At 51.2% G+C, this 27,163-nt stretch overlaps 1 protein-coding gene across 3 annotated transcripts in view; it reads left to right on the top strand.

The window, feature by feature from the left end:
* Positions 1 to 27,163, top strand: part of ADARB2 (adenosine deaminase RNA specific B2 (inactive)) — a 369,707-nt gene that overhangs the window by 269,210 nt on the left and 73,334 nt on the right. For all 3 annotated transcript variants that reach the window (XR_010839874.1, XM_059056464.2, XM_067030178.1), the window contains exon 3: positions 2,171 to 3,054. Coding sequence is in view for 2 of the 3 variants with exons in the window: in XM_059056464.2 (XP_058912447.1) it covers positions 2,171 to 3,054 (884 nt within the window). In the remaining variant the exon portion in view is untranslated. The remainder of the gene's footprint in view (positions 1 to 2,170; positions 3,055 to 27,163) is intronic.

The raw sequence follows: 27,163 nt of genomic DNA, 5'->3' as shown, positions 1-27,163 counted from the left end.
AAACCTTCTCCTCAGAAGGCTCAGAGGGCATCTGACACCCCAGCCACTTTCATCACACTCACAGCCACACTCAATTGCCACGTTGTGGGAAATCAATAAGAAATTAGCAAGCTCCCAGTGAGTTTCTGGGCAATCTGCTGTGGGCTTCTTGGATTGGGTTATTTTTTTTCCATCTTTACCTTCAGTTTGGGAAACTGCATGGTTATTCCCATCTACCACTCCTTGGCCCGAAATACCCCCAAATGGCAGAACTCCTTGCTGAGCGTGCACCCAATATGCACAACGACCAAAAAAGAGGCTGAGACTCAGTGTTGATACTTGGAAGGTAATTATTTCTACTGAAATAAACCGTAAACAAATGTTGCCCACCTCTAACTTAGAAAACGCTCAGGTTCACCCCTTTGAACAAAACCACGTCTGCAAACCAACTGTTTTACAGAAGCAAACTGCTGGAGGAATGCTGATAGCCCACCTTGCAACTCAGAGCAGCTGAGGTTACAGCAAACAGCGCTCTGAAGTCGGAGCCTGACGCTTTCCGCGGGGCACACCTGCTGGGGATGACATGGTCGAGGAGGTCTGGCCCCGAGCTGGAGCCAGGACACCTCTCGAGGGTGCCGGTCTTCAGCGTGCCCTGCGTGCCTGTGAGACGGTCCTTCTTTCGTGGTGACCATCCAGCAGCTGCACCGTCAGGACCAGGTCACTGACCCAGCGCGCCTTCCCGCTGCCGGCTCTCGGGCTGCGGTGAGGGAGACACGCTCAAAGTCTGCCTATGTGCTGTGGGCTGGCGGTAAAACCCCCTCGGGTTTCCACTTGCCGAATGAGTTCCTACGGAGAAATCTGCAGGTATCAAGGTCCTGCGTGGCCCCGAGCCTGGCCGCTTCCTCCAGCGACCGTCCATGCTGTCAGCAGAGTTCCCCTGGGCATCCTCCTCTCCCCAGCTCCGTGTCTGTGAAACGGGCAAGAAAGTGACCGAGTTGCCGTAAAATCGCCTTCCCAGCCACAGCAGACGTTCCTGGATGCAGTCACACCTCCCCCAATTAACCGGCTGTGTGTCCCTGGGCAGCTGTTTCACCACGTGGGGCCTCAGTTTCCTCTCCTAGAAAACAGGGCCATAAGCCACCCCGGAGTGCATTTTAGCAGTGAGGGGCCAGAGTGAAGGTGTGAGTGAGGTCAGGGAAGGGTAACTCCCCGCCTAGCACTGTCATCCTCAGAGCCTCTCAGGAAACCCAAGGGTCAGGCGTTTCAGAAGCACGTCGGCCAGGCCAGCGGGACGCACGTCTGTGGCCACGTGGGGTTCAACCCACGGCTGAGGTTCCCTAAATGGAACAGCTGTGTCAGAGGAGGGAGGTCCAAGAGGGCCAGATGGGAAAACTAAATTGTCATTACCTGCCTTCCTCACATACAGTTAGCAAGTGATGATTTTGCTAAATTTGCATCGTACCTTTTTGTGCAAAAGACAGAAAACCTCACAGATACAAATGAAGCCACCCTCTGAGCCTGTATTCCTCCCTGTGCCCCAAGGGAGTTGGAACGTGTCTGAGCTTTACCACCTGTGTGGAGACACAAATGCTGTGTAACCTCTGTGTTCTTATAACTTATTAACCATAGCCTCTGTGTATTATTTTGCAAGTTGCTTTTATCATCTAATATTATATTTCACAGCTTCACCTACGTAGAGGAATCTAGATCTAGTTCACTAAGCCTAAGTGCCACCCAGCGTCCAGGGTGTGAGCACACGATTCCCTCGCGTTCCACCCCGAGGGCAAGGCCTCCCTGACCTCCGCGTTGCCCAAACCCGATGGAGAGAGAGGCCACGTGTTCCTTTGGTTTGGGAGGTCTGGGGGCTTGTGCAGGGACCCGGCAGCACTCGGAGAGCAGCTGGGAACGGCCCCGAGTGGGGCACACTCCCCACCCTCATCTACCCCACTCAGTCCACTCCGGGCACCTCACGGGGCGAGCCCCCCTCCTCTGGACCCTAACCCCTACCTGCAGGGGTGCAGTCAGTTCTGCGGGCCTGTGATCCAAGGTGCTGCCCATGTGATCTCCCCATGGCCTTCAGCGGGTGCCAGGCCAGCTGGTGTCTGGAGGCCGAGTGTTGCAGGGGGTCAGCTGCAACGACGCCCTCAGTCGGGCCACAGCCCTGGGTCACGCTGTCTGTTCTCACCTCCAGGTACCAGCAGTGCCGACGTGAAGGAAAACCGCAACGTGAGCAACCTGGAGGCCAGGCTGCCACCCTCTGGGGACAGGGCCCGAGGGGGCACACCTGGCCTGAAGAGGAAGCGGCCACTGGAGGAGGGCAACGGCGGCCACCTGTGCCAGCTGCGGCTCCTCTGGAGGAGGCTCTCGTGGTCGGTGGCACCCAAGAACGCGCTGGTGCAACTGCACGAACTACGGCCAGGCCTGCAGTTCCGCACGGTGTCACAGACCGGCCCGGTGCACGCACCCGTCTTCGCCGTGGCCGTGGATGTGAACGGGCTCACCTTCGAGGGCACCGGGCCCACCAAGAAGAAGGCCAAGATGCGGGCAGCCGAGCTGGCCCTCCGGTCCTTCGTGCAGCTCCCCAACACCTGCCAGGCCCACCCGGCCCCAGGCGGCACAGCCCCAGACTTCACCTCCGACCAGGCCGACTTCCCCGACTCCCTGTTCCAGCGGTTCGAGCCCACGGCCCCCAGCGAGGGCTTCCCGGGTCGCCGCCCTGCCGCCCCTGAGCGCCTGTCCACGGCCTGCCGGCGGGGCCGGCTACTGGGCCGTCCGCTGGACCTGGACCTGGACCTGGACCTGGGGGGCCCTGCGGCTCCAGGCGCGAGGAACCCAGTGGTGCTGCTGAACGAGCTGCGCTCGGGCCTGCGCTACGTGTGCCTCTCGGAGCCCGAAAAGAGGCGCGCCCAGAGCTTCGTCATGGCCGTGAGCGTGGACGGGAGAACATTCGAAGGCTCGGGACGCAGCAAGAAGCTGGCCAAGGGCCAGGCGGCCCAGGCCGCTCTGCAGGCCCTCTTCGACATCCGGCTGCCCGGCCACGTCCCCAGCAGGAGTAAAAGTCACCTCCTGCCTCAGGTGAGAGCTCTCCGGTAGCTGCTGACGGACAGCATCCTCGGGGTGCGGGGGTGCCCGGGAGCGGGGACGGGGCAGCAGGAGGAGCCCCCGCTCTGTCCCTGTGAGTGGGGGGCACCCGCACCCACCCCAGACAAGCCAGGCGCTGCCTCTCCCGCTGTGGCGTCAGAGCCAAGCCGTGTGCCGGCTCAGGGGAGAGAGAGCCTGGAAACGTGTGAATGGAAAAACTGTTGGTCCCAACTTAGCAGAGGGAAGGGAGAGCTGGGCAGCTGGTCACCTTGGCGATGGTGACACCGGCTGTGCAAGGGGCAGTGGGGGCAGCAGGGGTTTGGGGCGGCAGGGTTCCTGACCCCAGAGAGGACTGAGGGGGCAGGAAGGCCCCTCAGTGACTGTCTGTGGCTGGGCCGAGGGAGCCTGCGGTGAGAACGCAAGTTCGGTGCTGGTTTGGGCTGAGTTTCTGGCTCCGGAGGCTGGAGAACGCTGCCTGAGCAGAGGGCCAGGCGGAGGGAGGAGCTCCGGGCTGGGCCTTGCCTCATGCCGCCTGCAGGGCCTCGTCACACAAGAGAACACGCGTGCTTCTCACAGAGCTCACCTCCCTCACTCAGGAAGTATTTCGTGCACCGTCCTGTGTCGGGAAGTATTCTTGTACCACTTTGCAAGCTCTTCCTTCCTATTCTTGTAACTGCTTATTTATGCAAATTATCTTTTTTCTTACCATTCTGAGAACTGTTTGTGGGTATGTCTAATGTATTAGTTACAGGAAGTTATTCTCATTCAATTTTGGCATCAATGGAGGAGAGAAAGGTTTTACAGTTAAAGGCCTTTAGCCCAGCCTCAGGATCCATAGTCAGAACCCGGCACTTGTAAGTCATTGCTCAGATCAGGGCATCTTTACCTCACAGCACCTCAGGTAGAATCCACTGTTTGCCTCAGGAGGTCACGTGTCCACTAGAGAAACCAGGGCACCACCCAGATTCAGGCAACTGGAGGGGTTCTGGACAGTGAACCAAACAAATGCACTAGGACAGAACCCTATGTTGAATCACGACCAGGAGTAAGCATCCACCCATCCATCCATCCGTCCATCCTTCCATCCATCCATCCATCCATCCACCCATCCATCCATCCAACAAACATTTATTTGACTCTGGCAGGTGCAGAGCACAAACAGGCACAGCAGACGTTGGTCTGGTCCCCACAGCTTGGCCGCGTGAAGGTTCCATTGAACAGGGAACCCCATGAGGGGGACAGCTGTCTCTCTTGCTACCCCTGCCCACAATTCATTCATTTATTTTCAAATATTTACTGCACCATCTAGGAGCGGGTTGGAGGGGAGTAGCCCATAACCTCCATGTGTCTTGCCTTTCAGCCCACCCTCAGATAATACACAATCCAGGTAAAAGCAGGTGTGTAGCATTGACATGCGTCCCCGCTAGAAACACGGCAGCCCTGCTGTCCCTTCCTTACTCCTCCACTCCGCCTCTTTTCTTCTCCTCCTCCTTCCTGCCTGGCGTCTCCACCCACCAACCACCGTCTGTAGCTCAAACCCACCAACGGCTCCCAAGGAAGCCCCTTTGCCCCCCGCAGCCTGGATGACCCCAGGCTGCCCTTGGCCCGTGTCCGTCCCTGGAAGGCACCCCTCCCCGCGGGCTGTGGGCACGCCCTCCTCCTCTGCCCGACGCTGTTTAGCAAGAAGTGTCCTTCCTCCACCTCTCACTGCCCTCCCCACCCCAACCCCCATGAGTTGAGTGATGTCAGTGAGTTCCGGCCGCGATGCCTTTTCCTTTCATGTTGTCAACACTGAGCTCTCACGATGCAGGAACCAGGCGGCACCACTACTCTGTAACAGTCATTTGACCCCAGAATGCAGCACATCCGTTAAAGCCACAGCCACTAAATTATTTTTCCCTGACAGTCCGCTAACACCCAGACTGGATGATGGAGAGAGCGGAACCGCGGGAGGGCCGCAGCCCGTCCATCACACCAGACCCGTCTTGGAGGCTCATTACCTGCCCCCCTTGCCCCTGCAGCAGGGTGGTGGGGCCGGCATGCCAGGCGCTCAGGACCAGGCGCCCTCTGAGGCTTTATTAAATTCGAATCCCACCTTGGACATGGTCTGGGTTCAGGGACTGAGCTTCAAGGGTCCCATTTACAGCATTTACCAATGCTGCTTTGCTTTCCTCCTCTGCCCAGCTCCATCTACACCTCATGCTTCCTGCTCACGCAGGTCCTGGTGGCCAGAGGCACGACCTTTGTTACCTGTCTAACTGCGCCATCAGCACCTGTGCCGGGAGACAAGCCAGGCCCCGCAGCACTGGCAGGGCCCCCAGGACTGCCGTCCACACCCTCAGGAAGGGCAGCTCCCACCACTGAGCTGTGAGGGACCCTGCCCAAGTCCAGGTGGGGTGGGGGGAAAGGCGGGAGGTGGCAGCAGCGGTCACCGCTGGAGCGACACAGCTTCTGGACCTCGGGTCTCAAGCTCAGTATTTAACTCTCTCTGCCCGGAGTCTAGGTTCTACCCCACAGGGCGGGCTTGGTGTGCAGGACACACCAGGGATCTGCTTCTAAGACTCGCTCACCGGCTCCTGGCACTGCAGAAGCAAATGAAGACATGGCGCCTCTGCTCAGGGCTTTGAACCAAAGGCTCAGTCTCCTCTGAGTGAAGTGTCAGAACCGTCCCTGGGGGAGCTCCCCTATTTAAGTGATGAAAAATGAACAAAAACCTTCTAAGGTGTCGATCGTGTGGGGAGCGTGTGTAAAACGCCACTCTGGCCCTGGCTGCTGGAGATCCAGGACCAGGCTCCTGCCATGCTGACCCCCACGCAGGTGGGTCGGGACCTGCTCTGTCGGGGACCCTGGGCGGTTCGGCCTCAGCCACAGAGCAGATCACGGCAGGGCCAGATCGGTGGGTCGGAAGCTCGCCCCGTTGTGAGGACAAGCTCTGAGCAACATAGCCCCCGAACGTCCCTCGGGTCAGACCCCCAAGAACCGCCACCCTCGGCGCCCAGACATCACCTTCTATGGACAAGTGAGGTGTCTGCCTGGCCAGGCTGAGGTAAAGGTAAAGTTTCAGCCTCCGTTCTAAAACAGTTCTGAAGAATAAAATTCTCAATAAAGATTAAAAGCACAGGCATCAATTTCTGCAGTATCAGATTTCCACCATTTCCTCAACCTGGGGGTTTTCTCAGAACCAGGCTGATTCGTTCCTTCAATTTCATGAGATCTGACTTCAGGTCTCTTTGCCAGAGTGATGAGAACACGACTTTATTAAATTCTCTAATGGCGCAGGCCCAAGCGAATGGGCGCTCTGCAAACACCAGCTGACAGGGTGAAAGCAGAGCCCAGGGGTTGGTGGGAGAGCCAGCCCTCAGATTTCCTCTAGGTTCACGGGAAACTTGGAAGCAATAACGAGACCATGTCAGAATATAAATGCTCATTACCTGGAACATCCTTGTTATAAAAAAAAAGAAAAAAGTAAAATCACAAAATCTAGATCTCTGTGGTCTTCACTTCCCACCCCTAGCAGGAAAAGAGTGAATTAATAACAGCGTTAAATTCAACCAGAAGGCCTTATCGCTCAGCATTTTGGCTCCGTGGAAACAGAAGAGCTCCCACGTGATGAGAGAAGAAAGAAAGTGACTAAAAATTATGGTGATGCAGGAAGGGGGAGAGGCGGTGTCGCGTCGGCCCTCGTTTGAAAACTACCAGGTTTATTGTCTTGTTCCTGAGTCTCTCTTCACCCACAGTGATTCCCTTTGTTTGTTGTTTTTGTTTTTTTAATTTCCATGTCAGGCTGCAGTGGAACTAACAGTGTCTCAAAGATTTAGTCAAAGCAACTAAAACACTTTCTCCCTGAGAGTAAGAGGGGGATGCCTTTAAAACTAGCCATGAAGCCTGCTTGCTTCTCAAGCCCTTTGCAGGTCCTTCTAGGGAGCGGACGCCCCAGGCCTGTCCTGGCCATTTGTCAGGCACTCAGCACACTTAACCCACACCTACTCTGTTCCCTGGTGGTGCAGCTCTCTCTTCGGAGAGCAGGGAACCATGGGGACATATAACATAATGGAAATGAACAGTGCTTTCAGAGTTCAGCATTTTCTAGCAATCTTGGATCAGAGCTCCCATACGCAATCCATTTCATGAATTTGCCCCCAGAATTAGCTGCAGAATTAGACCGGGGGCCTGACTGTCACCTCATTCTCAACAGCTGCACTTTGGGACACAAACAGACCTGCTGTCCTTCTCCCAAAAGCCAGCGTGACCCCCGCCGCCCCGGACACTTCACAGGTGGTTTTTCTAATTTCACAGTCCTGCTGTTCTGTCGCCTTCAACAGAGGCAGCACCTTAACTGCTGTAACGCAGAACTGTTCATACTGATGCCACAAATTAGCGTTGGAGCTGTCCCCAGATTTTAAATGGGCTTGGATTACAAAATGTGTGGAAATCACACCTGCTTGGCTTTGAGACGGTTTAACACTGTCCGAGATGTTCTACCCAAGGACACCCTGAAATTGCAGCAGACGCCTGTGGGGTCCCCCTCATGAGCCCGGCAGCCTCACTCTCCCAGACGCCTGGGTCGCCTCTGCCCTGGCCGCCTGTCCAGCACCGGCAATTCCAGAATGACCTCCAAAGGACAGCTGCAGCTTTACAGGTCCTACAAGCAGAAAGGGACAGTCCTGGGTCCTAATTATTTTCCTGAAAAGGGCTGATTTCTTTCTGCCTCAGCAAGGCGCTCCTCATGGCCACACTTTCTTGGCTGTTTACCTTCCGTTTCCCTGGGGGTTGGGATTAGGACGGGACCCCACCTCATCCTGAGACCCACCAGCACAGCAGTCCCCGACTTAGAGCTACTCTGGCCACAAAGACCCCAAGCTGAGGAGCTGGGCTCCTGTGCATCTCTAGACAGAGCAACACACCTGGTCTCTGGGGACCTCCCTTGAGCCCTGCAGGCTTTGGCAAAAGGTGCAGGGGGTCTGTGGGTGGCGTGGTGTACAGAACCCACCTACCTTCCCGTCCTCCCCCTTTTCCACCTGGATGTGCACCCTCACGACCACGTTGCCCCAAAAGCCTGGGCGTCAGGGAATCAAATGTGTCTCTTCCCTTGGAAATCACTGGACAGGTGATCTCAACACCAGGCTAATTTTGGTGACGCTGGTTATAAAGAACAGGTAGAAATCCATGCAGGCAGCGTGGAGAGGTTGTGGTTGGTGAGAGCCGGGGTGGAGGGTGGCCACTTACCTGTGAGGATTTCTACTGAATTTGTGGGAAAACAAAGAAACTGTAATATTCATGTTTTACTTTCAGTGTGCACAAAGTTGAAATTTCGCAATTCAGGATTTTTATCAAAGTATAGCTCTGTCTTAGTCCAGTCAGGCTGTTATAACAGAATCCCACAGACTGGGTGGTTAATAAACATCAGACATTGATTCCTCATGGTTCTGGAGGAAGGACACCAAGATCAAAGTGACCACAGATTCTGTGTCTGGTGAGAGCCTGCTTCCTGGTTCACAGATGTGTCTTCTCGCTGTGTCCTCCCCTGGAGGAAGGGGCGGGAGCTCTCTGGGTTCTCCATCATAAGATCACTAATCCCATCATGCGGGCCCTCCTGGCTCAGATTAAGTACCTGAGGCAGACGCTGGCAGGGCCTGTCTAGGCTAAGCCGGCCTGGACCCCAGTGTCCAGGGTGCAGTAGGTCTAGGGGAAGTTGTTACTTCCCACCAGCAGGCCCTGGGGTGTCCCGCCCCTGCAGCAAGGCTCAGGACTCCAGCTCCAGGTCTAAATCTCTCATGCAGGGGTGCCCAGGTGCCCAGGGTCCCGGCAGCCTGTCCGCCTCGCTGTAGCTGTTCTGCTACTCGGCCATGGCCACTCTGCTCCCTGCCCAAGGCGAGGCCGTGATGATTCAGGCAGCCTTCTTCCTTTCAACACCTCAGCTCTGTCTGTGTTCTGTGGCCACACACACCCTCTTGTGGTCCACGAGGAGGGAAAAGCAGCCTTTTACAGAAGGAAGACACCCACCCGCCTGTCCAGCCAGCCCTGACCTTCCCCACGCCGTCTCCTCAGTAGAGGCACTGACGGCCAAATGGGAGAGATGGGTCTCCTCACGGCTGCCACACACGGAGGAGTCGCCAAAAATCCCTCTGCAGCGAGGGTGTGGAGGGCTCTGTAGATGCTAGCAATACACTTACGCACTGACACAATGTCCACACAATATAATTTATACGATACAATTTGTATAATGTGTGCACAATGTATACACAGTACAATTTATATGATACAGTTTATACAATGTACACACAATGTCTACACAATATAATATATACGAGATAATTTATACAATATGCACACAATGTCTGCACAATATAATTTATATGATGAAATTTATAAAATGTACACACAACGTCTACATAATATAATCTATGTAATACACTTTGTACAATGTACACTCAATGTCTACATAATATAATTTATACGTTACAATTTACACAGTGGGCACACAATGTCTACACAGTATAATTTATATGATACAATTTGTACAATGTACACTCAAAGTGTACAACTCACACTTATAAACGTACACTTAAACATGATGGATATAATGTACCATATACATTTATACACTAGCCCCCACCATCTGAGTTAAGTTAGAAGAGTTAAATATGTATTTTAGCCTATATGTTCCCAGTACTGTGTTTGGTGTCTTAGTTAACATGACTGTTGATCAATTAAGCAGAGGCTGTAAACCAAGCTTCCCCAGTTGCCTCATTATTCTACAGCCACGACTAACACTGGTGATGCCGGCGATGATTCGTGGTGATACTAGGAGCTGGTATTTATCGGGCACTTACTGTGTCATGTGTTGTTTTACACGCTTTATATATGATAGCACATCCGGGCCTCACAGAAACCTGGCAGGTGGCACCACTCACATTCCCTGTACAGACAAGGATGCCGAGGGGCAGGAAAGCTCAGCCCTTCGGCCAAAGTTTGGCTGGTGAGTGGTGGAGCCGGGAGGGTGGACCCCAGTGGGGCAGAGACCCTCCCTCAGACCCCAGGCTGCCCTCCCCATAGGCCCTGGTACTTTTACAGGTTTGTCGAGGAAACGGGGCAGTGCGTGGCCCCCGGTGATGGGAGCGACACAGGGGACACAGTGTGGGCAGGAAGCAGGAGGGAGCAGCCGACTTGAAGGGCTGGCAGAGGAAAGGGGGCTCCTGGGGCAAGGGCCACCCGCACTGAGGCAGCAGGGCGGCGGGGAGCTCGCCGGCTCCCTCTCGCGAAGACCACCTCTGTCAGTGCAGAGGTTGCCCTTGGCCGTGTAGACAACAGGCTTTGTCGAGATGGCCAGGTCCCCTCTTCCTTGGGGACACATTGTTACAGTGAAAAGGAGAGACAGCAGAAAAGAGATGACAACTTGGAGAAAGAGGCAGAGGAGGCGAAGAGGAACATCCCGGGGGGAAAGCGCCTCCAGTCCAAGGAGCCGCGGGTTGTGGGGGGAGACCCAGGATGAAGGAGGATGGGTTCCCCGTGGCCGCTTGCCTCTGCGCCTGCCCTAGGGATGGACATGCCAGGGGTGGGGTGTGGGAGGGAGCCCTGCCGACCCCATCCCCACACAGATCCAGCTCCGTCGCCCAGCTGTGCCAGGCGGCTGTGCTGTCCTTACCCTGTAGGGCCTCTGGGGCTGGTGTCACTGGCCCCCTCTGCTCCCCCGAGGTCCCCAGGACTCACACGGGGTGGCTGTTTGTGCTGAGGACCCTCAGATCGCGGGAGGTCGAGGCTCCATGCGTGCCAAGTGTAGACCCGCCACGTGGCTACTCTGACAAGGTTGACACGTGGCCTGGAGCACAAACTGGGTCTGAAAGGTGCCCTTCAGGACCTGGATCCCCGCCATTGCTGCCTCATAGTTGTAATGCCCGCTTCTTCCCAGGTGGGTTTAGGTTGTACAGCACAGTGATTCAGTTATACACACATATATATGCATATACTTTGTTTTCAGATTCTTTTCCATTGTCGGTTATTACAAGATATTGAATATCGGTCCCTGGGCTGTGCTGTAGGACGCTGTTACACTCGGCTGTGTTTTTAAGGCAAATGCAGCAGCTTCCCCAGTTCTCTCCGGGCTGCGTTGGGACCTGTGTTAGAAACATCACCATCCTTCATGACACAGGAGGCACAGAGGCTCTCTCCGTTGGGAGAGAGATGCGCTCACGTCCCCAGACCTCATCGCCTCCGCCCTCCCTCTCATCACCCCTCATCCCCGCATGTTTGAGCCCAAATGGTGCAAGAAAAGAGGAACAATCATTTGTAGCAATAGCTCAACAATTAAACATTTTAAAAATGCATTTTCTACATTAATGCCCTCTGGGGAATTATGAGTTCACTCAAGTCCTCAAAATTATAAGCCTACAGGACAAAAGTTACAAACACCAAGCAGGAGAAACTTCTCTTTAATACAGGGCTGTTCCCGCAAGGTCATGATTACAGCGAATCAGTGATAAAAGTCATCTTCTACCAGCGGCATCAGTCTCTCTGCATCTTAACCATGTTTCATTTGTGACCATTTCAGAAAAAGGACTCTGGGTCGCCTGGTCTTGGGTAGAGGTTTTATTCAGTTACCTAAATGGAGAAATCGGAGAGAATGTGCCTCCGTAAAGCGCACGAGTTGGCCTGCAGCACCCGTGGAATGTCATTTTGGGTTCACAACAGGGTCGTGAAGTGAACAAGCAGGCGGACGCAAAGGCGCTCGGCAATGTGGACTTCCTGCCAGCACAGAGTTCACCCCAGGCGTCTAGACAGGAAGACTACAGGAAGGCAAGCCCGCCCGGATCTCAGCAAAGGCACTTTCTTCCTGCCAGCTCTCGGTCAGGTGTCCAATGGCCTAGCCACTCCAAGCCATGGGATCCAGGTCCCTGAGCCAGGAACAGCCCCGGGGCCAGGAAGCAGGTGCCCGTGGAGGACTCGGCATCACAGCGACAGCAGCAGCTGGCTGTGAGGACGGTGTGATGGGGCCGTAAGCAGAGCCAGTGGGGGTGGATGGATTCTGATGGGACTTGGGGTGTGGGGGAGGGGAGGGGGCGGGCGGGGGGCGGTGGAGCCTCTGCAGTGGGGTGGAACTGCAGGAGGACAGTAGGGGGCAGCTGTGTCGCAGGCAAGGAGCCCGAGTTTGCTGTGTTTGCGGCTGGAAGGGAGCCAACGGTGGGCCTGGGTGGTTCCTGAAATACAAGCTGTTTGTAGGCTGCCCCCTAGCCTCCCCACCTGCAGGGCCCATGCCAAGGTGTGATGTGTGTGGGCAGTGGCCAGAAATCACGAGTTTAGCTTTAGGCAAAATTTGAGATACACGTGGGAGAAGCACGTGGGGCTTCCTGCTACCACCGGAGCCAAGTTGGGATCGGCGGCCTTGAATTTAAGTTCAGCTCCCACCTTTCCAGCTGGGTGCCCTTGGGCAGCTCACTCAAGCCTCTGGTTTCTAGTCTGCAACGTAGGTGGCTTCCCCAATGGAAGGAACTGCCTTGAGCTCCCCCCGGCGCTGAGGGTGTGAAATTGTGAGACTCGGGTGACCTGGCGTCCATGAAAGTTCAGTTCATCTTGCTATGACCTTGGGTCTGGGGTGAAGAGGGGCCTCCCCCCAACTGTGGTCAGTGTCCACCTGCATCTTCCCAGGCACAGCGGGGAGTAGACAAGCTGTGCACCTTCTCGGTGCCATGGAACCCACCGTCTGTTTGCTCTCTTACCCTGGAAAGGATGAGGGGAGAGTTGGGAACATAGGGGCCGGGTGGAGAGGGAGGCAGGCGGCCCTCTGTCTGGATCCCAACGTGTCGCTCACCACCACGACCAAGGGCCAGTGTCCGAGACCCCGTTTCCTCTCGTGAAGCAGGGCTGGTGGCCTTGACCACACGGGTGATTTGGAGGTGCACAGAACGCACTAGGAGTCTCCTGACCTCCATTCTCTGCCATGTCCCTGGGAAGAAGGCCCATGAAAGTCCTGAAGACCCATCCACTGGCCTTTCTCCTCTGGAGGTGGAGGTGCACAGAACACCGCACTGTGGCCTCCCTCCGACACTGGCTGACCAAGTCCAGAGGTGTTCATCTGACCCCCACGGCCACCCTGGATCCAGGGGTCACTCAAGATCGAGGGTGAATCTACTCACTGTTGTTCTTTTGGTTTGGCCGGTAAAGCAGATGATTGCAGAATTTTAGAAGCGCTAACCCAGCCCTTATTTTCTAGAAATGGTCACCAAACACTTGGAAGCTCGAGTCCTGCCTGAGGAGGCTGGGTTGACGGGAGGAAGGGGACCCAGTGCCCGTCTCATAGCAGGAGGAGTCCTCCTGCCAACTTGGTTTTTATGAGGAAGCTTTCGATGACGGTGCAGCGAGAAGAGCCATCAACTGACTTATGTCTTCTGCGTGGACACCATTTCTCTTAATCCTGGAGTATCTTCTACCCTCGGTTTTACCCTTTGTGCTGTTAGGTTCCAAATAGATCATAACTAACCCTGTGTTAGGATGCCGTGCAGACTATGCCCATGGCAACCTTCTCTGTCCAACCCAAGATCCACAAAACTGAGACCCAAATTCTGACCCATGTCGAGAACACAGCCAACTGAAATCCTGTGTTTGCAAGAACTACAAAAACAAATCTTTCTGATCACACAAGCTTTTAAATTAAACTTCTAATATTTTCCTCCCATTTTCCAGTGGATGGCTTTGTGGATTCTGTGAATTGGGATCACTTCCCTTCACAAACACAACCAAGACTCCTATTGTTGAGAAAGAGAGAATTTAATTTTTTTTAAAAAAAAATGGCTAATGGAAAAGTCAGAATAACAAATGGTGGGAGAGAAGGGGATTAGTAATGGCAAGATACCTCTTTTCCCACCAACTTCCCATCCACTGAGATACAGGAGCCAGGTAGACGGATCAGGACATCATCTGGTTACTGATGGGGACATGGGGAGGGCAGCCTGGGTGCCCCGACGCCAGGCTCCCTAACTGGACCCTGCAGACTCCCTTCCAGCCTCGCCAGCCCCAGAGCGTCTGAGAGCATGGGCCTTTCAGGTCTGGGATCCCAGAGAGCAAGGGGAGACCAGCCCCGGGACCCCCGATCAGCTGAATCATTTCCTCACCAGGAGGTGTCGGGGAGGACACAGATGGGCAGTGGCCCCACTGCAGCCCATCGTGAGAAGGGAATAGTCCAGGGGTGGGGACAGTCGTGCCCCGAATGACTTTGGATGCCACAACATTTAACGTGAGGGGAGAACACAGAGCGACAGGCGATGTGGTGACCACCTTTGAGGTCAAACCTTAGAATTTCAGTCCTGGTCCTGCCAGTGACCATTGGTGTGAGTGGACACATCACCTACCTTCCTGTGAAGTGGGAGGTTGATAAAGGGGCCACATCGTAGGGCTGTTTTAGTGAATAAATGAGACATCCTGGCAAAGGGTGAGCCTTCACAACAAGTTAGATGTTGACTATATATTTAACAACCATATTCGAGAGTCTGCAGGAGAAACGGAGCACAGAGAACTGGGTCCTGGTGGGAGGCCCCCCAGATGTGCAGCGTCCTTGGCAAATCTCACTTCCTGTTGTCCGTGGCTATGTAATTCCAGCTAAATCCAGGCCAAAGTCTGGCTGAAAGAAGCATGAAGCACCACCTGATCAAGGAGCCTGGGATGCAGATAGCAGGAGGAGCAGTTAGAGGGCGAAGGGGTCACAGGGAAATAATTGATTGCAAGAGAGTGACATGTCACCCCCAGAAACAGTGCTGAGGACAGGTGTTCTTCTGGTGGATCCTAATTGGATTCTAGACCAATTTGGTGCTCAGCCTGTTTTGGGCCACAGAACACGTGAAGGTCAACAGTTGCACGATGACCTGCTCCTTTTCTACTTGGCCATCAACATCCCTGCTTTCTCAGGGGACTCTGTCCGAGAGCAAGACAGCAATCATGGTGCTGCAAGAGCACATCTGAAACTAACACAATATATGTCAGAAGCGGATCATCCCAAACCTTGCTGTTCTGTGGTTAGGAATACTTTATAAATGCCCCATGTGCGCTCAGGAGGGCGGGCACCTGTCATAGCTGGACTCTCCATCCCTCTTAGAAAGGACCAGGACACCCTGTGTGGATAGAAAGCCCTCTTTCTTAACGGAAGTGTTGACCTGGAGAATTTTTGAAGTTTGGCCTGAATCCGCTCTACCCTGGACTGGTTGGTATTTTTGCTTCATTTGGTGGTGTTTGTTTTTAATCCCTTTTGTAATCAAAGTAGATGGGAGGCAAGCAGGAAAGTGAGCAAGAATACAGCCCGGGGGCCGTGTGGGCAACTTCACACACTGTGAAACAAATGAACAGAGGCTCTGATTGGCTCCCAGAGGAACGTGGCCCAACGACACAAGCTCCACCTGCTCTCCTGGGTCAGCTCAGCAGCGGGCGTGGCCGTGAGGGCGTGTCCACTCTGCTGCAGACTCAGATCCGGCCCACGTTTCTCCAGGGCAGCAGGAGTGGGATTGAGCTGTCGGGGAAGAGAGACCCTGATGGACAGCAAAGCCACGAGCTTTCCAACCGAAAACCGGAAAGGGTCTCCGGAGGGAAACAGCACTTCAAATCCAGAACATGGGGCCACAGAGCCTGCCGGTGACTGGACATGAGTCAGGCCTGATGTGGCCATCGGTGGGGGGGCAGCTGGCGGGTGCGTGGCCTCCTCGCCCTGCAGCCCACCCACCACTCCCGGGGCTGCTGGCGGGGAGAAGAGAGGAAGGCACTTTTGTCTGCTTCCAGCCTCGAAACCCCTTGGCTCCACTGCACTGTCCACTCTGGGAAACGTGAGGGAGATATCCGGGAGGCTTGGACCGTCACCAGCTCCCGGGGAGGCCACCCTGAATGGGAAATTCACATAACGTAAAAATTCCACATCATTCTAGACAAGTCCTTGGATGACAAGTTGAACCTGATTCTCTTGTTTCAGTATTTTCCCTATGCGGGGCTTTGGTGGGGTGGGGGTGGGAGGGAATGGCTAAAATTGCACATTTTATTTGACAGAGATCTGAAGAACAGAAATTGGAAATGGGGAAAGAATGATAAAAAAAAAAAAATGTAGTTTATCTGCAATGTAGTTATTAGGGACGAGAAGCAGTGAACTGGGAACAGTCAATTGAAACTCTGCAGCCCAAGATAGCTGAGCTTCTGGTTGAATGAATTTAAATACGTAGGGCTGGACTTCTGAAGGAGCGTTTGGTTAAGTACTTATCAGCTGGCATGGTGGGAAGAGAAATGTCTGTCACATTTTAATGGGCTTCCTGTTTTTAAGGAAAAGCCCAGGGAGTTGAGAACCGTGGTTCCTCCCCTGCATCCCCTCCAACCCCTCTGTCCCCTCTGTGTGGGCTCCAGTGAGTATCTCTCATTTAAAATAGAGACTGTTGTTTCGGGACATGATTCACCTCACAAAGTACCACAGCAAGATTAAATAACAATGATGCCCCAAAATAATAATGCGGACACAAAGCACACGTCAGCCCCAGACCATGTGGGGTCTGTGTAGCTTCACCGCGTGTGTGATGGGCCTGAAGACTGTATGGTGACCTGGGAGGCAAACTCCACGGCCACCCAGCCTTGAGAGTAAGGCGCACCCCATTGATAGCCAGTTGCCATGAAAGGTTCTCACTCACTCCCTTCTCTTCTCCTGCTATTCGAAAATGGGAATTGAAACCAATGAAATCAATATAGTAAAATGGCCTGGATAACTGGGATGATTTAAACAAAAGAATGGGTGTCAGATCTCACTCTATCCCTTTCCCTCCCTGTCCAGGATAATGTTAAGGAGATTGGGACAGGGAGTGGGCAGTAAACTCCTGCCCGCAAGCACACGGGTTCAAGGGCATCCCCTAAACTGGGCAGTTCAGAGAACCCAGACTCCTCTGCTGACCCCCAACGCTCAGCCAGACCACCCAGTTCAGCCGAGGCCGTACCCCTTCCCTCGAGTTGATACAGTTGTGCCTTTAGAGTTTTTAGTTAGAGTCTGAGTCCTGAGTGAAAATCACTCTGGGTATTTTGTCTTTCCCAAATCTTGATTATTTGAGCGAGTATTGGGATTTATTTTGCAAATGCGTACACAGACACACACACATACACACACACACGCCCCTATACCACGTGCTCATAAAAGTACTACATAAATCTACTTTTTTTCCTCTCCCAGTAATTAACTGACTTTGTAAAATCAATTCTTGGTTATATATAAAACTCACAAAACAGATCTTTAAATAAAAAAGGGAGATAAATCTCTTGGAATTCCTTCTGAAATCACCCAGCTGCACAGTCTCCTGTCTGCTGCTTCTGGTGTCCTGAGTCTCGCTCTGCTGTCAGGCTACCTGCTCTGTTTCCGTGGGGAATGGGGGGGAACCCGACAGAGAGGGAGGCTGTCGTGCTCGGTAAAGGCCACCGCCCCCCGAGAACAGCTGATGAAGACCAGAAGTAATGAGCTAAAACTTCCCGAAAGTAATTCTTCCCAACACTAAGGACAGTAATAAAACTCCACTTGGCATGGGTAACGCTCCGTGGACTGAAAATGTGTAATTTTTTTCTGCAGAGAACGTTTGTGGTCTTCAGAGGGTGAGTGGGCTGTAGGAAATGTCTCTTCCACGAGGAACACCTCATAATTCATAAGCAGCTGAGCCTAAATGGAGTTGCAAAGGCCATTCTTATTTTATAACAAGAAGAAATATCCGGGGAACCTTCAAGCCCTTCATTTTCCTTCCACAGCCATGCAGTACCCATACATCATAATATAAAATTATCTGCTTTCCTACAGCAAGGACATTCATTTAGTAAATACTTTGGGGGGTTCCCACAATGTATTAGGAATCTGAAGGGATACAGTGACGGGCAGGAATCCAATAATGTCCTTTAAATGCTTAGAGCATTAAATAGGCACCAAGTATTTAAGACCTGAATAAACAAAGATAAACATGATAAAATTCATTGTCACAGTGAGCATGAGAGACAGACATGAAAATAGTCACAATAATGAGAGAATTGCCTTAATGGAGGTGCTACAGCATTCCATTAAGGTTATGTCTGATTATTAAAGGGAGTAACATTTTAAATGCTTTACAGAATCCCATCGTTTGGAAGCCTCCTCAGTGGATCCTATAGTAAAGCAAAGAATAGATCTGAAATGAACTGGTGCTGAATTTATGCATTCCGTGGATTTGAATGACTGCATATTGGAGTTTCTTAAAATGGGGGGCACATTTAGAAATCACTGGATTTTACAACCAAATTGTTTTTGAATAAGAGCTAATTATGTTTATGTTTGTAATGAAGATATATGGAAACATGCTATGAATGGTCATATTAACCATAACAGCCAAATGTGAAGACCTACTTAGCATTATTCAAATCCAATTCAGTGTTGGGATGCGTGGAAGGCAGTTTATTTGTGATGCAAACACATCTCTGACTTGCAAGTGTTGAATAGGATAAACCAAGCAATGCGCTAGTTGCAAAAACAGTGAGATAATCAGGATCTGCAAATTTTGCTTTGATGATTTTGAAATCCAAGAAAAGTGACAGAGTATTTCCTATTTAGACAGGAACTTATTTATTCTTATTTAAGACATCAAAATGTTTCTTGAGGTTTAGAAAAGGCATAAATGACTGCCAAAGTTTGTTTATAGTGCCACCAACGGCTTGCCAACAGCAGGCCCACTGGCAAAGACACTGGTTTCCATGTATCCATCTATCTGTCCATCTGTCCATCCATCCATCTGTCCATCCATCTATCTATCCACCCATCCATTCATCCATCATTTTACTCATATTTCACGAGCAATACTCTGCCCCAGGCAATGTGCCAGGTGCTAGGAACACACAGAAGTGTATAAGATAAAGCCCCTGCCCTTGAGAATTACTCACAGCTAGTCGATGCGTTTTCCAAGTTGTGACCCAATAACTCTCTGAGTAAGATTTGCCTGGGCACCATGTTTAAAAACAGATCCTGGGCACTTACTCTAGAATTACCAAATCAGAATATCTTGGGCTGCATTTTTAACAAGTACTCCAAATGATTCTTAATCCTGCTAAAATTTCAGAATTAAACTAAGGGAAGGGAGAACAACGAGAACAATTACATTTTATCGTGCTGCTGGGGAGATGTGCTAAGAGTTTTGTACAAGCTGAGGAAAGGGGGCTAACTCGGATCCCCCGAAATAAAGACCCTTTGTTAGCGATAGCTTGCATCCTACACACAGGAGCTGCACAAAGAAAGTCCACACACCCTGTAAAAACTCCAAACGGTAAAATAAGAAGTTAATTCTAACTCTTTACAACCGTGTTTGGCTTGGTGGAAAAAAAAAAAAAAAAAACCTTTCCTATAAAAGGAAAACTTCCATATCACAGAAGATGATCCACCTTGAGATCTTAAAGATTCGTCTATTAAGATTGCAAATCTTAATTTTTTTTTTTACTTTTTTTATTTTTATTTTTGGCTGCGTTCGGTCTCCGTTCAGCTTTCTCTGGTTGCGGTGAGTGGGATATACTCTTCTTTGTGGTGCACGGGCTTCTCATTGCGGTGGCTTCTCTTCATAGAGCATGGGCCCTAGAGAGCACAGGCTTCAGTAGTTGTGGTGCATGGGCTCAGTATTTGTGGCTCGCGGGCTCTAGAGCGCAGGTTCAGTAGTTGTGGTGCATGGGCTTAGTTGCTCCGTGGCACGTGGGATCTTCCAGGATGAGGGCTTGAACCCATGTCCCCTGCATTGGCAGGCGGATTCTTAACCACTGCGCCACCAGGGAAGTCCCAAGGTTGCAAATCTTAACAACCCATATGAAAATAGCCAGACTGGCAGATGTGAATCCTAACTATAACTTTATATCTAAACACATATGGAAGATACAAGTTATTTTATATGTGCGTATACACAGGGGCAGGGACACAGTCTTCCTTTCCTGAAGCCCATTTCTCTTTCAGAAGCCCTGGGGACTGGTCCCTGAGGCTCATGTGACAGCTTCAGACATTACATTACTGCTCACAGCACCCAAGGCCAGTCTCAGCAATCAAGGCATTTGATAAAATATTTTCAAATGCCTGGCCCAAAGGAGGGCCTGATCTCTTTCATACTACATGTCATGAATTTACTCATCAGTAAGAAACAGAAAAGCAGCCTGCTTGCTGGACACCCACTGAACTCCTGCTCTGTAGCATCACGGCCCTCTTCCCCCAAATATTCCTGCTCCACAGCTGACGCAGGAGAGACAAACCCGCGCAGAGATCATTTCTGTTATACATCCCTCTACTTGTTACCACTTATTCAAGTGATAAACACATCCGTTATGAGGCTTATCTGCATTTGTGAAAGGACCGCTGGGCGGCGTGGGGTCCGTTTTCCTCTTTCACCCAGTCGGGTAGCAGAGGCAGGAGGCGTGGTTTGGGGGCTTGGCTGCCTTTATGCCCCTGCGAATGGGCAGTCGCTGCAGTGCTTGGGGTGACCGTGAGGCAGTGGCAGTTCAGACAGAGGGGACAGTCGGAGGGGACAGCTGGCCTCTGACCGCCATCTCCCCATCTCCATCGGCCCGTGCAGACAGCTCAGCCCCCCTCTCTCCGATGAGTCTCACCCTCTGCACTGGGTAACCTGCCTGCATCCCTTCCCTGGCCCAGCCTCCTTCCGCTGCACAGCCTGTGTTTTCCTGTGAACTTTTCTCTGTTAAACACACACGTGCTCTACTTGTTCAAAAGTATTAAGTATTACTGGCATGACGAGAAAAAGCACAGAGATGTGAGGACAGTCACCTTCTGAGGCCAAAATCACCCTCAATGATTCCGGGCTCGTCCGCTGTGCAGGGTGCGGGGGTCGGCAAGACCGTGGACCCAGGAGCCTGGCCTCCGGGTCTGACTCTTGCTCCACCCGTTATGCTGTCTGCATGCCCGTAGGCCCTTTGCCCACTCCTGCTGCCCTGGGAGGTGGGGAAAGTAGGGGCTTTGATGGCACGGGGCTTGGTGAGGGTAAATCCAGGTGCCTGGTGCCCATGGGGACATGAGTGTCAATGCAGGGCTGGTCGGTGGAGTGTTGTATAAAAGGGCAACGCCAAAGTAAGCAATTACGGCACCAAAGTTCATCAAAACCATGGAGAAGGATAGCAAAAATTGAGTAAACTCAGCTAAGCCCGGGGCACGTCTAATGAGCTTGGCAGTGAGATGAGAGACAGAGCCAGCACTTTCCTTAATGAGCTTGAACTTGAGCTCTGAGATGCTCACTTGCTGCTGGGGTGAGGGCCCCCTGCTGCCACCAGCAAAAGTGCCTGTGGAAAACCCAAAATCTAGGGAGAGGGAAACAGTAACTATGTAATCAGATCAATGACTTTCAATCAGTAAATTAGCCAAACAAATCATCTGAAGGTCTGGGATTCTTTCTCAAATAAATTCATTAGTCCTGTTTCAATTCACTAACGTAACCAGTTAGTTGTTTCTGAATTGAACAGATACCATCACAGAACCAAAATCACAAGAATGTATAAAAGAGGGGGCAGGGTGGGTGGAAGGCTTTAGTGAATCCTCTGCCTTCAATGGGGGCAAACACCTGCTCCATCTTAAAGTCCTTTGAATTCCATGTCAAACTATCAAAAATACACCATTCTTGGTTGGAGTATTTTTTCATTAATCGGCAACAGGTATTTGACATCTATTACGACACCAAAAAGAATGCCAATGGTTTACAAGCATTTCCAGGCTTGCCTGTTTGCCGATTTAGGATTTTAACTCTCAGCGTCCCTAATCTTAATGTTTAAATGTGTTTAAGTAGAGAAACCAGTAAGTGGCATCCATGTCTAATCAAAGCACATCTTATGCAGCCTCCTAATGTTGGTGAGGGTAGCTTTTCTGAAAGCAAACAGCCCAAATGGCGACCACCACGGCTCTGGGAAAGGAGATTTCAGAAAAACCCCTAAAAGCTTTGTAAATAATTCCAAATAGATAGGTCTATGGGTCCATAAGTGATTAGCACAGTGTGTCAAAGTCCCCAAACCGTGGAGTGTGTAGATGATTCCTTGGATAAAAGAGAGAAGACAATCTAGACCTTTTAGAACTTTGTATTTTAATCTCATCATTTTATAACAATTTTCTTGTGAGGTAAATCAGATACCATAAAATTCTTCCTTTTAAAGTGGTTTTTAGTATATTCACAGAGTTCTGCAGCCACCACTATTATCTAATTTCAGAACATTTTCATACTCCCTTAAAACCTATTAGCATTTCCCCCTCTCCAGGCCCTGGCCACCACCCACCTACTTTCTTTCTCTTAGGATTTGCCTGTCCTTGTTGTTTCATGTAAATGGAATCATACAATACGTGGCTTTTTTCTCCAGCTTCTTTAACTCAGCCTAATGTTTTCAAGGTCCATCCATGTTGTAGAATGTATCAGTATTCCATTCATTTTTATGCCAAATAATATTCCACTTTTATGGATATACCTGGTTTTATTTATCCATTTGTTAGTTGGTCCATTCAACATTTGGGTTGTTTCCACTTTGGGGCTACTATAAATAACGCTACTATGAACATTGTATGCACCTATTTGTGTGGATATATGTTCTCATTTCTCTTGGGTAGATACCTAGCGGTGGAATTGCTGTTTCAAAACGTATTTAACATTGTGAGAAACTTCCAAACTCTTCAAATTGGCAACATCATTTTGCAATCCCACCAGAAGCATCTGACGGCTCCGATTTCTCCACAACCTTGTCTTCTTTATTTTAGCCACCCTAGCTGGTGTGAAATGTTATGTCACTGTAGTGTTGACTTGCATTTCCCTCATGACTAAGGATACTGAGCATCTTTCAATGTGCCATTTGCCGTGTGTATATCTTCTTTGGAGAAATATCTATTCAAATTCTTGAACTGTTTTTATTTGGGTCTTTTTCTTGCTGAGTTATAAGATGTGTCCACAAAAAAATGGGTCTGATATGAGCCGTGGGCTTTTTGTAGATACTCCTTATCAGGTTGAGGAAGTTCCCTTCTGTCCCCCATTTGTGGAGTGTATCTCATTATTTTTTAATTTGTGTATTTGTGCATAAGCTACATGAATAGAGTGGTTTGTACCATCTATAAATGAATTAATACGCATATGGGGAGTGAAATGTTCAAAACGACTTCAGGCATCATCGTGTACAGTCAGAAAGTTTGGAGATCACTGGGTTCAGACATGGCATCTTCAAGGCCAGGATGGTGACCAGCCTGCACCAGGGAGGCCACCTCCAGTCACACGCTTCAGACTCTGCCAACCTCTGGTCCAGCGCCTGAGTGGAAACCAAGCGAGCGAGTGGCTGAACAGACCCTACGTGCCCCTCCTGGCTGCAGGCCAGAAAAGGATGGGGATAAGATTCAGCGATTATCCAGCCATTCCCTACTTTTACCCCAGGGAAATACCCCAAGTAAAAAAGTGCCCTTCCAGGGAAGAGACTACCAAACTCCCAACACCGATCCTGTCCCTTCAGTCCCAGGAAACACTCCAGTCATATCTACATATGTTTGGGGCAAACAAAAGAAAAAGGTCAAAGGGGACAAAGAGGTGGTGCTCATGGGAGCAGTCACTGAAGTGCCCGGGGGGGAGGGGGGGGGAGAGACACACTTCCAAGCGAGTGTGCAGAGCAGGGGTTCAGGTGAGAGCTGGGGGCCAGGAACCACGGCCAGAAGGACAGGGCAGATGTGGCATGGAGAATGGGCAGAGGAGAGGCGGGGCCAGTGTGGGGGGTCTTCGCAGAAAATCCTGCTGCCTGGAGCCTCCACCTCCCTCACCAAGTCGACAGTGGCTCTCACACTGGAAAATGTCAGGACGTTCTGTTTCCAGCCTGAAATATTTTGAACACGTGATACATTTTAATAGATTTAATTTTTTAAACTCTTAAGAATCACTGGAACAGATTTAATAGCAGAGGTGTCCTTATTATTTTACGTACACTTTCATTATTGTGAACACCTGGATTTCCACTTGGAAATAGTCTGACAATTTTTACATCTCAACTGGCAGCAGGCACAAAATATGCGGCAGCTGCCAAGGGCTCTCTGTCACGTAGAAATGCAATATTGCGGCGTTTTGTTCAATCCTTTATCTACAAAGCTGCCACCGGCTGCATCGTGAGAGTGTGAACTTTGTACCGAATCCAAGCGACGGGTCTGAACTCGACGGGTCATAAATTAGCACAGTGACAAACTTCCGGAGCCCCCTTTCTCTGGAGCTCTTTCTTGATAAGCAAAGCGAAATAAGAGTTTTATGTGCAAAGCTCTGTGGGGTGATTTTGACACAAACAATGTAGGGAAGGTGATAAGACATTCCCCCCATGTTACGAACAATCCAGGAGGAGCCAGGTCCTGCTCCAGGAAGTTCTGCAAAAAAGGATGATAACAGTAATCGTTGAAATACATAAGAAGGTTTGAACTGTTCAACTACAGCAACAAAAACACTAGCTGGTCTTGAAGTGAAGAGCTGAGCCTTGCTTGGTTTGTTTACAGCGAGCATTGGGAGCACAGGCCTCGCTTTCATGAAGCTCCAACTACTGAAAGGACACAAAGGGTCGGTGTCTGCTGATTCCCTATCAGAACCTGGAACCGTTCTTTGAGGTTGAAGCCGTGTGCAGCCCTCCTTCCTCATCAGGGTTACTGGCATCCATCAAGCCCCGCAGTGACTCCTGGGGTCCCCGACCCCACCGCATGAGGGGCAAACTTGTGGCCACAAGGGCTCATCTCCATGTCCGCAACATGGCATCCAATTTTCCGGGGCCCCGGGAACCTGGGTGTGTGTCCCCACTGTTCTCGGACTCAGTGACTGCAGGGCGTCCTTGCTTTCGCCAAACGCTGCCGATCTAACCTTCTAGATCTCACCCTGATTACATTTCTCACCTGCTCAAAAATCCTTCCGTTTCTCCCCCTGTTACTCTCATCACAAAGCCGAAGGCTCCCGTGGACGCCGGGCCGGCGGCAATCACAGCGCCGCGTCTGAACTAGACTGACCATGCATTTGCACGGTAATGAGCCCAGCCCCCGGTCCCCCTGACTCAGACGCGATGCCCAGACACTGCAGGTCCTGTCCCCACCCAGAACTCCTTCCCAACTCCCGACCCGCCTCCTGTCACCTGCCCATCAGCCCGCAAACACCCCCATTGCCCCCAGGACTCCCTCGTCATCCCTTTCTGGTCCTGTGTGTCATCACTACCCGCCTTCCTGCCTGTGTCCTCCGGGCAGGAGGGGGGCTATCTCTCCCACCTCGCCAGCCCAGCGTCTGGCACCTCTCTTAGCGTAAATGTGGGCTCAACAGAGGCTCTTTGGGAGGAAGAGATTAAGTCTCCTTTGGTTCTTGTTTTACTCCTGTTTTTTCTTCTTGTCCTGTTCCTCCTCCTGCTTTTGTGAGAACAGTTCAATTGCACATGTGGAATCCAGAGTACAGAGAAGTACAGTAAAGAGGTTGTAGAAAAGTAGTGACTGAGGTGGAATTAGAACATGGGATATCTTCATCATGGGTCACCCTTATCATTTTGCCAATGTCACAGAAGAAGAATTCTGTTTTTGCCCCTCCATGGGTTCACTTGGGTTATTGGTTAACTCTGGTATTTTTTGAGCGAGGAAACTGAAGCAACTACCAAGAACATTGTTTCAGTTGTGACAATTAATGAATTATGAATTGATATCTGTTTAGCCTTTCATGTTGTCTTTTTGTTTGTTTGTTTGTTTTTGCGGTATGCGGGCCTCTCACTGTTGTGGCTTCTCCCATCGCGGAGCACAGGCTCCGGACGCACAGGCTCAGTGGCCATGGCTCACGGGCCCAGCCGCTCCGTGGCATGTGGGATCTTCCCAGACCGGGGCACGAACCCGTATCCCCTGCATCGGCAGGGGGACCCTCAACCACTGCGCCACCAGGGAAGCCCTAGCCTTTCATGTTGAATAGCTCCTAAAAGTGTACTTTTTAACTCAAGGAAGTGATTTATTCTTCTCTGTAGTTTTAATTTTATTCAAGACACCAAATGGGTAAGTTTACCAAATGGAAAAAGTCAAATTCACTTGCATTCAATTCCCTAAGATTAGAATTTCTTAACATTTGCATATCTACTGTTTTAACTTTTTATTGCCTTTCCTGTTCTGATAATTTTCTGGGAGAGACTTGACTGGTAAACTAGTCTTCAAAGCAAACAGTGTAAATTAAACTTACAGAAACCACATTACCTGAGGCTCCAGAAGACTCCACCCTCCACAGGCCTCGTAGAAGGCCCCATGCTCCTTCCACGAGGAGAAGGAAATTTGAGTGGTGTCCCCAGCACAGAGCCAACTGAGGTTGTCAGAGGCTTTCTCTGGAGGAAGATGCCGGGTTAGTGGCCACAGTGGAAGATGTAGGTGGAGCCCATGAGGCAAGGGGACCTGGGGTCCCGTGCTGCTACTGGAATACACTTTTCTTATCTGTTCTCCTGAATGAGAGAAATATTTTTAAAAACTCAACTTCAGGTTATCATTTCAAATTCTACCCCAGTGATTTGCAGTCATTTTAAGAGGCGGTCCTGCTTGGATGTAATGGCATTAGCCCTCAAACTGCTTACAATTCAGAGGAGAACAGAATGCACTTGGAGGTGGGCTGCAGGATGGACATGCTGGGCTTGTGATGGGTCGGAGGTCCTCCCAAGAGGCAGTGAAGTCATCATGTCATGTGGGGCATTGTCACTGCCCTGCCCTCGGGGTTCACGCCCCAGGATGGACCCAAGGCTGGAAGGACTCTGTGGGCTGGGCTCCCAGGTGGATCAGTGTCCGGCTGGGTCCTTCCACGGGATCCCTGCATAACAGACGCACACCTGGCTTCACTCCCCACACACTCAGATGGGATGAGGCCCAGAGTGCGTGTGTGTGTGTGTGTGTGTGTGTGTGCTTGTGTGTGTGTGTGAACTCCACTTGGAGTCATAGACCACGTGCCCTCATAGGAAATGGTCCAGGGGGATTGCAGGTCCCCTCCCCTGGCGTCCCTCAACGATGACACCTTGCAAAACTACCGTGACGTTGGCCCTGATTCGATCCACTCGTCTGGCTCAGGTTTCCCCAGTTTCACTTGTACTTATTTGTGTGTGTTTGGTTTGTGTGATTTTATCACATGTGTGGGGTTTG

This window comes from Kogia breviceps, chromosome 3, assembly GCF_026419965.1.
Source record: "Kogia breviceps isolate mKogBre1 chromosome 3, mKogBre1 haplotype 1, whole genome shotgun sequence".
In the NCBI taxonomy this organism is placed as follows: Eukaryota; Metazoa; Chordata; class Mammalia; order Artiodactyla; family Physeteridae; genus Kogia; species Kogia breviceps.
Note: the sequence above shows the minus strand (reverse complement) of the source record. Positions and strands in the feature narration are given on the sequence as shown.